Genomic DNA, 13518 nt, shown 5'->3' with positions numbered 1-13518 from the left:
CGTGCTATTATATCATTAGATTGATAAGCGTGAGAGCGCAGTGACGCCTGTTTGATTGAGTGTATTAGATCATTAGATTGATAAGCGTGAGAGCGCAGTGACGCCTGTTTGATTGAGTGTATTAGATCATTAGATTGATAAGCGTGAGAGCGCAGTGACGCCTGTTTGATTGAGTGTATTAGATCATTAGATTGACGGCCATATGTTTGTTTTCCCCCTACTTTTTACCGCCCACACACACACACACACCTGCATACACATCTGCATACACACACAACCCGGCCGTCTCTGTATGTAATCACGGTTCCTCCTTCTGAAAAGAATCTGTGGCACAACCATTTTCAGGTCCTAATACTTATAATAATATGGTTATTATGTGCTAAAAGAGAAAGGATTTCCTTCTTCCTAAATCCAATTCTAAAGTATAGTTTCACCAGGTCATCTAACTAAGGCATTTCAATTGTGGCGCGCACAGCATCAGGGAGCCAGGGAGACATGCACTTAATCAAATCCCCTACGTTAATCTTGAAATATAACTGAGACTTTATTCTAAACATGTTGTCTTTATTCTCGAAATATTGGCACTTTGTTCACAAAATTTAATTTGGACTTCATTTTCAAAATATTGCCACTTTATTCTCGAAACATTGTCACTTTTTTAAAGCACTGGCATGCAAAAATAATATTCCAAGTACCACCACCGCCGCTGTTTATTAAATGTTTTCTCTTCACTTGGCCCTAATACTCTTCCGAATATAAAGTATAATATTGGGATGCAAACTCCAAATTGAATATATTTCAACTCTATATTTGACATGGTACAGGTGTCTTCTTTAATTAAACCCATGACCATGTGTGTGAGGTGTATACTTTTGTTTCAAAGTAGATTTGTTTAAGACTACCAAGAATCACTCTGTGTGACGTTGATTTAGCCTACTGCAGTAAAAGGTTAAACTCTGAGGCAGACACAGATGTGGAGACCACAGAGGGATAATGTGGAGGTAATGCATCCGATAAAACCAAAATGGGATCTTTATAATCCCACAAGCAGACAGTAAATGGGAAATCCTTTTCCCAGAAGTCTGTGTGTGTGTGTGTATCAGTGGTCAGTGAGTTAATAGCTCCATGTACTGTACTGAAACTGTACCTCATCTCTGAATGTGTGCATGTGTTCCTTACAGCCTGGAAGACCTTGGATGAACTCAATCACCTGTAACACATTGGACATCATGGTTAGTACAGTTATCCAAATTACCCGCACAGTTATCTAGACTGAAAGGAACACTGTAATGACAATGTAAGTTATCCAGTACCTCCTCCACTGTCCACACAGCCACTTTGCTTGAAGTGATGCCAGCCACGGTGGGTAGCAGCTTGCTGTGCTGGTCCCAGCAGAAAGGAGTGCTGCTAGGGGATGGCGAGGTGCATGGCATGAACACTGACTGGTGAAGGGCTTCCTGTAGTGTCAGCTCTACTGTATGGAAGAGAAGAAAATAAACATACTAAACCATGAATGAATTAACTTCATTTTAAACAGCAAGGGATCTGTTGCTGTGGCTACCTGTACACCCTTGATAAAGATAAGCAAAAATGCCTGTAAAAATAAATTATACAAATACTAAGGTGTATTGTATGCTCCAAAAAATTGGGAAATTATTTTATTTTATATTAATACAATTGATCAGTGAAAGAGATTATGTATAATAAGTAACACTTTAGTCTCAAAAGGTAGGGGTCAAAATTATTGACACCCGTTTTCAATACCTTTCAATACCTTGCGAGGATAACGGCACAGCCTTTTTCTCAAATGTTTTATGAGTTGGAGAACACATTGGAAGGGATCTTATCAGTGGCGGCTCGCCCATTAGGGCGTTAGGGACGGCACCCCACTTGTGATAACATTTTAAAAACAGTTTACATATATTTTTGTAAACAAATATATTATATAATTCATGGATTATGTTTTAAATGCTCATAAAAGTGTAGTAAATGTTTACATTTTCCTGTTTAAAAAATATATTGTTTAAAACAAACTGTTCAGTTACTTACTACTCTGCCCCTCAGTAGTGCTGAGCGATTAGTGCTTTTTGAGGTCAGTTAGGTTTCAGTTCAATTATTCAAAAATAATCACAGTTTTTGATTTCGGTTGTGATTTTTTAAAAATAGATTAATGCATTATGAAATAGAGCTTGTTAATAGAAATTCCAAAGCCAAAAATAGTGAGAATTCAATTGCCAAAATATAGAAAATATTGCATTGTCTCTGTCAGGTGCACATTGGTTAGACATAAATAGAAAAATAGGAAATTACTATGAAATACTAAAATATTTCAGTTGTGTATATTACTTAGTTTTTATTTCATTACTTTATCATTTTTCATTCCTTAAAGTCATCATCTCTGCTCAGGCCGTAGCAGTCTGCCAGTCAAACCTAACGTTATCTATATGCTCCCCATACTGTACTGTCTTTAGTCATCCTATTTAGCTAGCCTGCCCAAGTACTGTAGCCTACAGTATACTGCAGAGCTGTCTCATGAAATAATTTCACTAGTTCTTCAAAGTAGATAAGGCATACTTTCACGAACTGTCTCTGTCCCTCTCGTCGTTGTGTTGAGTACATTCCTCTCTCATGCGGTCTGTGTGGATATCTAACCTAACGTAGCAGGCGTAACAGTGTATCCATCCAGAGATCTATATATAATGACGAGATGCTCATGTCTCCGCCCTATCAATGGGAGTCGTTGTCCCAAAGGCGGGAAGGCAGGCGACAAGCTTAGGTCCAAAATAAACCCATAGAAACACATTTTTTGGACAGATTTTGGCGAGAGTGAAACCTCTCTGATCCATCTCCGTACGAGACAGAAAAGAATGGCGCAATGGATTATGGGATTGTAGTTAATTACCACATTTCTGAGCTGAACTAGGTTGAATATTTGTGACCGGTCTTATGTAGCAAAATTTGAAATTTTGTTTTTTACATCGGATAAAAGCAGACACACAGAGCTACAAAATTGTATATCATTCACTGCATCTGAAGAACAATGGGAAAGTAATTCTGCTTTGAAAGTTGATCAACTTGTAATCTCACTTTTGAGAAAATGGCCTTTGAATGTTTTGGTACATACTGGAGAGCTCTTCTTTGTCTATCCCATTCAGCATTGTTCACACCCCCTTAAGCTTTAGCCCCACCCATCTCGTTTCGCTCTCGGAACGTTCAGAGCGCACACTGGATGCTCTGGCCGATGAGTAGGGTTGATCCGAGCGTTCTGACCTCACAACGGCAGTCAAGCCCCCAAGCTAACTGGCTAACGTTGGTGACTCTAACCGTGCTGCTGGCAACAATTTAATTATGCTTTTTTGCCGACACCGGCCATATTCAAAGGGTGTTGAGCGTTCGTAAATTCATCAGTTATTCTATGCTCTGGCATACTCAGACTGAATTTACAAACGCACCCGAAATGGTTACTGGCTAGCTAGGTAAACAATTAACCATAATCCCAACTCATGACATTACTATCCTGCATGAATCTGCAGGTAGCTAACCAACCAGGTTCAATGTTAGCTAGCTAACGTTAGGCTATAAGTAGCAAAGCAAATGGCTCTGATATACGAATAATAAGATCATACCCGTAACGTTAGCTAGAGAGCCAGCCAGCTAACGTTAGCTAGCTAGCTAACAGTACACTTTAACTTGAAATGAAAACGACTTTCTGTCAAAATTAGTAACGTGTAATATCTGAAAATGTAGCTAGCTAGACTATTTTACCCGTGCTCTGAAATCGGAGTAGATAGCTAGAGCGAATTTACCAGCTAGTACGTCTTTCAACAGTTGTCGCAGTGACATTCTATTGAAATGGATACATGCATAGTGGAGTCTTTTGTTAAGACATGTAGCTAGCTAGCTAGCTAAACAATGAACCATAATCCCAACTCATGACATTACCACTCTGCATTAATCTGCAGGTAGCTAACCAACTGTCACGCCCTGACCTGGAGAGACTGTTATTCTCTAGGTAGTTTGGTCAGGGTGTGAAACTCTATGTATTGTATTTCTATGTTTGGCCGGGTGTGGTTCCCAATCAGAGGCAGCTGTCGCTCGTTGTCTCTGATTGGGGATCATACTTAGGCAGCCAGTTTTCCTGCCTGGGTTGTGGGATCTTGTTTGTGTTTCGGTGTGTTTGGCTTGTTTGTGTATAGCCTTCCGACGTCACGTTTCGTTGCCTTTTGTTGTTTTGTTCAGTGTTTATAGTTTTAATAAACATGTATGCATTCCACGCTGCGCCTTGGTCTAATCCGTCTCTCAACGATCGTGACAGAAGATCACACCAAAAACGGACCAAGCAGCGTGCCCAGGAGCAGCAGACACCCTGGACACAGGTGGGGAAGTCATTTTTTACTTGGGAGGAGATATTGGCAGGTAAAGGACCCTGGGCGAAGGAGGAGGCCCAGGCAGGAGAGGAACACAGAAGGCGCCGGCCGAGGAGGAAGCCCGAGAGACAGCCCCAAGAAAAATGTTTTGGGGGGCTAAAGGGGTGGTCGGGGGATCGATAGAGAAGAGCCCCGACCACTGCACTCGTGGGGGCTCAAAGAGGAGTCCTCACTGGAGGAGGACTGGGCGCGGAGAGTAAAAGACTGGTACAGTCGGAGATCTCTAACGACAGTTCCCAGTCCGGTACACCTCGTGCCTGTGTCTCGCTCCAAGCCAGTGGTGCATGTTCCCAGTCCAGTACACCCCGTACCTGCTCCTCGCACCAAACCAGTGGTGCGTGTCGCCAGCCCGGCCAGCCCGGTATGCCCTGTACCTGCTCCCCGCACCAAGCCAGTGGTGCGTGTTCCCAGTCCAGTACGCCCCGTACCTGCTCCTCGCACCAAACCAGTGGTGCGTGTCGCCAGCCCGGTACGCCCCGTACCTGCTCCCCGCACCAAGCCAGTGGTGCGTGTTCCCAGTCCAGTACGGCCCGTCCCTGCTCCTCGCACCAAACCAGAGGTGCGTGTCGCCAGCCTGGTACGCCCCGTATCTGCTCCCCGCACCAGGCCAGTGGTGCGTGTCTCCAGTCCGGCCCAATCTCTAATATGTTATTCTCTCCGTCCTTTGTTCAAAACATGGTATTTATATCCTATGTAACATAAGATGGGTGGTTTTTGATAGACCAATCCCTGGCCTCCCCATATCTCCAAATGTCCTCTATTCCAAGAAGCCTATGTAGTAATACTTTCCAGATGTTTCAGCAAAGCAGAGTAAAGTTCATCTATCACACCATTTGCAAACGTCAGCAAAATCATAGACTTTCAGATACTACAGTTATTAAGGCACATGAAAGTTCACATGTTCCAGAAGGCATTTCTGCCAAAAAAACGTTAAAATGGCTCTCCTGTGAAGTAGTGACCCGCGACATACGCCTAGTTTCCTGAAACAAGTCACATTTGCTTAATGAAAACTACAACTCCCTTCAGACCAGCATTCCATATAATTATTGACTTGATTTCTGTTGTGAATTATTTGATTTCTCTAGAGAAACGCCGCATTGGGCTCACAAAAACCTCTGAACTAAATGGAATTCAAGAAATTTAACCGACGTCGGTCAATTAGTTGTTTAAAACCGGAAAAAAACTAAATGTCGGTTAATCGCTCAGCACTACCCCTCAGTGACTCTGCCAGCAGCAGCAGCTCTGCGGGCGCATATGCCGTGTGAACATCGCTTGGATTGTTTTGCCAGCTATTTGCTATGAGGGGGAACTGCCCCAATGAAATCACAGGACTTCATAGCATAAATTATAACAGCACAAAGTAAATGGACCGTCCTGGGGCACTCAAATGTGGACTCAGTCAGAACTTCTGGGTCTGCTTTAGTCTCCCTCGCAATGAGTCTCTCGCGCCAGACGGCTTGAGATTAGATATGCTCTATCAGGTACAGATGGCGCTAAAGCAAAAAGCGAATTGTAATTAAATAAATAGTCATAACAGTCATCGGAGTGGGATACACTAGCTAGAACCTTCTCATCGCGGATCTGGTCGGACAAAAAAGCACGACAGTGGCTGGCCAATTCCCCCCATGTTGTTCATCAGGTTCTACTGTAGGTGACAGGGCGACATGTTTTGTGGACTAAAACAGCATAAAACTGGGTGCATCACAAAGCATGATCAAATTAATTAGCCAGCTACAGTACATTTTTGAAACATTGAGAAATAGTTTCAATAACCAGTTATCTACCTCTAGGGGTGGCTGGTAGCTTAGTGGGTAAGAGCGTTGTGCCAGTAACCGAAAGGTCGCTGGTTCTAATCTCCGAGCCGACTAGGTGAAAAATCAGTCGATGTGCCCTTGAGCAAGGCACTAACCCTAATTGCTCCTGTAAGTCGCTCTGGATAAGAGCGTCTGCTAAATGACTAAAATGTAAATGTAAATGTTTGATAAGCAGCTAGCTAGCTTTAGCTAGCTTGCTAGCTAGTTAGCTCTCATTCCAAATTCAAGTCTTTCTAAACTAATATCTGACTAACTCAGAAATATTAAGTTATTTCAGAATGAAAGTTATCTGTCTAGCGCAACATGTTAGCTAGCTATCCCCAGTTAGATAATGTGTTGTCACTTATTGCATCTGCATGCTTGTTGAGTTCTCCTTGGTGAACGTCGGAGGGGATGGCAGCCATTTTATGGACTCTTAACCAACCATGCTATTTTGTGTGTTGTTTTCGCATTGTTTGTAACTTATTTTGCACATAATGTTGCTGCTACCGTCTCTTATGACCGAAAAGAGCTTCTGGACATCAGAACAGCGATTACTCACCTTGAACTGGATAAATAATTTTTCTTTAATGAGTCGGACGAGAGGGATTTGCTCCAGACACCCGACAGGGCCCTCATCCCCGTCATTCGCAGTAGAAAGAAAAGGAGATATCGCGGAAGGAGATCGGGGTGCCTGGTAAGGAGCCGGCGACGAGTGGCTAATCTGCCTTTGCCATCGATACTATTGGCCAACATACAATCGCTTGATAATAAAGTGGACAAACTACAGGCACGTATATCCTACCAACGGGACATTAGAAACTATAATATCTTATGTTTCACCGAGTCGTGGCTGAACGAAGACATGAATAACATACAGCTGGCTGGTTATACACTGTATCGGCAGGATAGAACAGCAGCCTCTGGTAAGGCCAGGGGTGGCGGTCTATGTATATTTGTAAACAACAGCTGGTGCACGATATCTAAGGAGGTCTAGAGATTTTGCATCTCATGATAAGCTGTAGACCACACTATCTACCAAAAGAGTTTTCATCTACTGTATATTCTTCGTAGCTGTCTATTTATTACCACAAACCGATGCTGGCACTAAGACCGCACTCAATGAACTGTATACGGCCATAAGCAAACAGGAAAACGCTCATCCAGAGGCGGCGCTCCTAGTGGCCACAGTGACTGTACGTACATACCCCAACCAGAAGCCATGGATTACAGGCAACATCCGCACTGAGCTAAAGGGTAGAGCTGCCGCTTTCAAGGAGCGGGACTCTAACCCGGAAGCTTATAAGAAATCTCGCTATGCCCTCCGACGAACCATCAAACAGGCAAAGCGTCAATACAGGACTAAGATCGAATCGTACTACACCGGCTCTGACGCTCGTCGGATATGGCAGGGCTTGCAAACTATTACAGACTACAAAGGGAAGCACAGCCGCGAGCTGCCCAGTGACACGAGCCTACCAGACGAGCTAAATTACTTCTATGCTCGCTTCGAGGCAAGTAACACTGAAACATGCATGAGAGCATCAGCTGTTACGGACGACTGTGTAATCACGCTCTCCGTAGCCGATGTGAGTAAGACCTTTAAACAGGTCAACATTCACAAGGACGCAGGGCCAGACAGATTACCAGGACGTGTACTCCGAGCATGCGCTGACCAACTGGCAAGTGTCTTCACTTACATTTTCAAACTCTCCCTGTCAGAGTCTGTAATACCAACATGTTTCAATCAGACCACCATAGACCAAGAACACTAAGGTAACCTGCCTAAATGACTACCGACCCGTACCACTTACGTCTGTAGCCATGAAGTGCTTTGAAAGGCTAGTCATGGCTCACATCAACACCATTATGAGCTCCCGAGTGGCACAGCTGTCTAAGGCACTGCATCTCAGTGCTTGAGGCGTCACTACAGACCCCCTGGTTCGATTCCAGGCTGTATCACAACCGGCCGTGATTGAGAGTCCCATAGGGCGGCGCACAATTGGCCCAGCGTCGTCCGGGTTTGGCCGGTGTAGGCCGTCATTGTAAATAAGAATTTGTTCTTAACTGACTTGCCTAGTTAAATAAAGGTAAAATAAATAAAATAAAATAAAATAATCCCAGAAACCCTAGACCCACTCCAATTTGCATACCACCCCCACAGATGATGCAATCTCTATTGCACTGCACACTGCCCTTTCACACCTGGACAAAAGGAACACCTATGTGAGAATGCTATTCATTGACTACAGCTCAGCGTTCAACACCATAGTGCCCTCAAAGCTCATCACTAAGCTAAGGACCCTGGGACTAAACACCTCCCTCTGCAACTGGATCTTGGACTTCCTGACGGGCCGCCCCCAGGTGGTATGGGTAGGTAACAACACATCCGCCACGCTGATCCTCAAAACGGGGGTCCCCTCCTGTACTCCCTGTTCACTCATGACTGCATGGCCAGGCACGACTCCAACACCATCATTAAGTTTGCAGATAACACAACAGTGGTAGGCCCGAGACAGCCTATTGGAAGGAGGTCAGAGACCTGTCCGTGTGGTGCCAGGACAACAACCTCTCCCTAAACGTGATCAAGACAAAGGAGATGATTGTGGACTACAGGAAAAAGAAGAGGACCGAGCACGCCCCCATTCTCATCGACAGGGCTGTAGTGGAGCAGGTTGAGAGCTTCAAGTTCCTTGGTGTCCACATCACCAACAAACTAACATGGTCCAAGGACACCAAGACAGTCGTGAAGAGGGCACGACAAAACCTATTCCCACTAAGGAGACTGAAAAGATTTGGCATGGGTCCTCAGATGCTCAAAAGGTTCTACAGCTGCACCATCGAGAGCATCCTGACTGGTTGCATCACTGCCTGGTATGGCAACTGCTCGGCCTCCGACCGCAAGGCACTACAGAGGGTAGTGCGTATGGCCCAGTACATCACTGGGGCCAAGCTTCCTGCCATCCAGGACCTCTATACCAGGCGGTGTCAGAGGAAGGCCCTAAAAATTGTCAAAGACTCCAGCCACCCTAGTTATAGACTGTTCTCTCTGCTACCACACGGCAAGCGGTACCGGAGCGCCAAGTCTAGGTCCAAGAGGCTTCTAAACAGCTTCTACCCCCAAGCCATAAGACTCCTGAACATCTAATACGCTGCTGCTACTCTCTCTATGCATAGTCACTTTAATAACTCTACCTACATATACATATTACCTCAATTACCTTGACTAACCGGTGCCCCCGCACATTGACTATTTTTACTGCTGCTCTTTAATTATTTTTTACTTTTATTTCGTATTATTTCATATTGTATTTTTTTGTGTGATTTTTCTTTCTTAAAACTGCATTGTTGGTTAAGGGCTTGTAAGTAAGCATTTCACTGTATTCGGCGCATGTGACAAATACAATTTGATTTGATTTGATAAAGTACCTTTGGTTTCTATTATGCATGGCACCTCACTCTTCATGTCCTCCGCCTCCACTAGCTCCTCTATCTTCCTCTGCTTGCAAGGCCGCCCAACCCTGGAAGAGAGGAGAAGGGGGTCAATAGTGACAGACAAACAGGGCAGTACTGCAGGAACTGGGATCAAACAATTTGGAACAACATTTTTCATGACATACTGAGTCACTACTTAATTCATTATCACAGTACATTCCAAGATGTTCTAATACTAGCATTCACTACTCCTGGGGTCAAAATGTAATGTAGCTTGTAATCACTCCCAAATCCCAAGAATTGTTCCGTCATACTCAATCAACATACTGCTCTGATGAGTCTTGATAATTCATAAATAACAGCGTAATGACTGGAGTTTCTCTCTAAATTAAACTTAGTGAACGCCTTCGGTTCCCTCTCTTTTCCATGTCTTCAGAAATTGTTTTGTGCATTGGACTGAAAGCAGGTTCCAACTCCTGAATACAACACAGAGATAAAACTTAGTGCCAGTCCCTGGACAACCAATTTCTCTATACAAATAACATTACTGTCACGATCGTCTAAGGAGGAGGACCAAGGCGCAGCGTTGAAGGCAAACATATTCTTTATTTAATAAATGATCACACGATCAAAACAACAAAACGAAACCGTGACGTCCCTGGTTACATACACCAACCAACACGGAACAAGAAACCACAAATAATGAATGCCTAACGGCTACCTAAGTATGACTCCCAATCAGAGACAACGAGCTACAGCCGTCTCTGATTGGGAGCCACCCTGGCCAACATAGAATTACAACAACTAGAACATAAACAAATGAAAACTCACACCCTGGCTCAACATACTAGAGTCCCCAGAGCCAGGGCGTGACAGTACCCCCCCCTAAAGGCGCGGACTCCGACCGTGCCAACCAAATACAACAGGGGAGGGACCGGGTGGGCACTCCGCCTCGGCGGCGGATCCGGCTCCGGACATGACCCCCACTCCTTCTCTAACCCCCCCAAAGTACCCCTGGTCCGGTCTGGCCCTGCTGACCAGAGCTGAACTGAACACTGGTGGAGCGGATTGCTCTAGCTCCGGCGTGACGCAGCACCTGACCGGTGCCGGACCCGCCACCGGTGGAACAGGCACGGGCCGTGCCGGACTGACGACGCACACCACTGGCTTGGTGTGGGGAGCAGGAGCGGGCCGAGCCGGGCTGACGAAACGCACCACTGACTTGGTGCGGGGAGCAGGAGCGGGCCGGACCGGGCTGACGAAGCGCACCACTGACTTGGTGCGGGGAGCAGGAACGGGCCGTGCCGGGCTGACGACGCGCACCACTGACTTGGTGCGGGGAGCAGGAACGGGCCGGACAGGGCTGACGAAACGCACCACTGACTTGGTGCGGGGAGCAGGAATGGGCCGGACTGGGCTGGCGACGCGCACCACAGACTTGGTGCGGAGAGCAGGAACGGGCCGGACAGGGCTGACGAAACGCACCACAGACTTGGTGCGGGGAGCAGGAATGGGCCGGACTGGGCTGGCGACGCGCACCACAGACTTGGTGCGGAGAGCAGGAACGGGCCGGACAGGGCTGACGAAACGCACCACTGACTTGGTGCGGGGAGCAGGAATGGGCCGGGCCGAGCCTGCTCCCCGCACCAAGTCAGTGGTGCGCGTCGTCAGCCCGGCACGGCCCGTTCCTGCTCCCCGCACCAAGTCAGTGGTGCGCGTCGTCAGCCCGGCACGGCCCGTTCCTGCTCCCCGCACCAAGTCAGTGGTGCGCTTCGTCAGCCCGGTTCGGCCCGCTCCTGCTCCCCGCACCAAGTCAGTGGTGCGTTTCGTCAGCCCGGCTCGGCCCGCTACTGCTCCCCACACCAAGCCAGTGGTGTGCGTCGTCAGTCCGGCACGGCCCGTGCCTGTTCCACCGGTGGCGGGTCCGGCACCGGTCAGGTGCTGCGTCACGCCGGAGCTAGAGCAATCCGCTCCACCAGTGTTCAGTTCAGCTCTGGTCAGCAGGGCCAGACCGGACCAGGGGTACTTTGGGGGGTTTGTTGGAGGGTGGTGGGCAAGCCCGGAGCCAGAACCGCCGCCGAGGAGGTATGCCCACCCAGCCCTCCCCTGTTTTGCTCTTTTTGAGGCGCGGTCGCAGTCCGCGCCTTTAGGGGGGGGTACTGTCACACCCTGGCTATGGGACTCTAGTTGTTGAGCCAGGGTGTGTTTGTTCTATGTGGTGTGTTTCTATGTTGGGGGTTCTAGTTCGTCTATTTCTATGTTTTGCCTGAGTGACTCCCAATCAGAGGCAACGAGTGTCAGCTGTTGGCTGGTTGTCTCTGATTGGGAGCCATATTTAAACTGTCTGTTTTCCCTTTGTGTTTGTGGGTTTTTGTTCCGTGTCGGTCTTTGTTACCGTTGGACGTTACGAGTCGTTTATTGTTTTGTTCGTGCTTTAATTAAATAAAGTCTAAACATGTTCGTTCAACACGCTGCGCATTGGTCTACTTCTCTCCCTGACGAACGTGACAATTACTCAATATTTTAAGAATAAAGTGAAGTTTTTGGTGAGTTTCATGTTAGCCTATACAAATCAAGCTGACCACATATTCCATCAGTTCTCTGAAATGTCAACATATCTGGGGCCATGCTTGTGGAGTAGAAATACTGTACATTTATAGTGAAATGGGATTGAATGCATATTAGTGTAAATACCTGCTGGTAATGACATTAAAGTGTTTTTACAAGAGAAACACAGCATTATGTCTTCAATTATACATTACTTTAAACCTGATGAAAACAGTGCATTATGGATTTGGTAGTGTATGTTGAGGAGTCATTTCTACTACTAGGCCTTACATAAACACAATGAAAGTAGGACAACTTGTCACGCCCTGGCTCTGGGGACTCTAGTATGTTGAGCCAGGGTGTGAGTTTCATTTGTTTATGTTCTGGTTGTTGTATATCTATGTTGGCCAGGGTGGCTCCCAATCAGAGACGGCTGTAGCTCGTTGTCTCTGATTGGGAGTCATACTTAGGTAGCCGTTAGGCATTCATTATTTTGTGGTTTCTTGTTCCGTGTTGGTTCGTGTTGTAACCAGGGACGTCACGTTTTCGTTTTGTTGTTTTTGTTCGTGTGTTCATTCATTTAATAAAATGTTCGCATTCAACGCTGCGCCTTGGTCCTCCTCTGTAGATGACGATCGTGACACAACTGTAGGGCAGGCATTAGTCAGATGACAGTTTGACAAAGGTTGGGGAAGCTGATGTAGAGAGGCTTGGTAATTAGAGCAATCTTTAATTATACTACCGTGACTCTGCGGCTCTCTGTGTGGCTCTCTGTGTGGAATTAAATGGTTGCTGAACTTAGCCCATGAGCATTGAACTCAAGTCCAGAAAAAAGCACTTAAAGAAATAACCTTAATTGCGTATCGGTCACTTGAAGGAGGATGTATACACTCATCAGCCAGTTTATTAGGTATACCACCCCGTTCATGAAAATGGATCGCTCCTACAAACAGTGAGTCACGTGGCTGTAGCTTGTTATATAAAGCAGGCAGACAGGCATCGAGGCATTCAGTTACTGTTCGATTGAACATTATAATGGGCAAAACGAGAGACCTAAACGACTTTGAGCGTGGTATGATCGTCCAGTTTCTCAGAAAGGGCTTTTCAAGCACAACAGTGTCTAGGGCTGTCCCCGAAAAAAAAAAAAAAGTTATCTGTTCGATTGGTCGTAATTTTAAAACATGTATTTGTGTAACTGGTGTGAAATGGCTAGCTAGTTAGTGGTGCGCGCTAGTATAAGCACTGAACTTGTCTGATACTTTAAGCGCACTGTTTGATGAAATAATGAAGACACACAAATTACTTGAGGGAGCCTG

The 13518-nt window shown here is 46.1% G+C and overlaps 1 protein-coding gene across 1 annotated transcript in view; it reads right to left on the bottom strand.

Annotated features, from left to right (window-relative positions):
• The window catches only part of LOC311108708 (lethal(3)malignant brain tumor-like protein 3), a gene marked incomplete at its 5' end in the record, with an annotated part of 56244 nt that overhangs the window by 13384 nt on the left and 29342 nt on the right, over positions 1 to 13518 (bottom strand). The window contains 3 exons of the mRNA XM_084151427.1: positions 1148 to 1210; positions 1314 to 1474; positions 9650 to 9741. Coding sequence (XP_084007553.1) covers positions 1148 to 1210; positions 1314 to 1474; positions 9650 to 9741 — 316 coding nt within the window. The remainder of the gene's footprint in view (positions 1 to 1147; positions 1211 to 1313; positions 1475 to 9649; positions 9742 to 13518) is intronic.

Source organism: Coregonus lavaretus (genome assembly GCF_964263955.1).
Source record: "Coregonus lavaretus genome assembly, chromosome: 33".
NCBI lineage: Eukaryota > Metazoa > Chordata > Actinopteri > Salmoniformes > Salmonidae > Coregonus > Coregonus lavaretus.
Note: the sequence above shows the minus strand (reverse complement) of the source record. Positions and strands in the feature narration are given on the sequence as shown.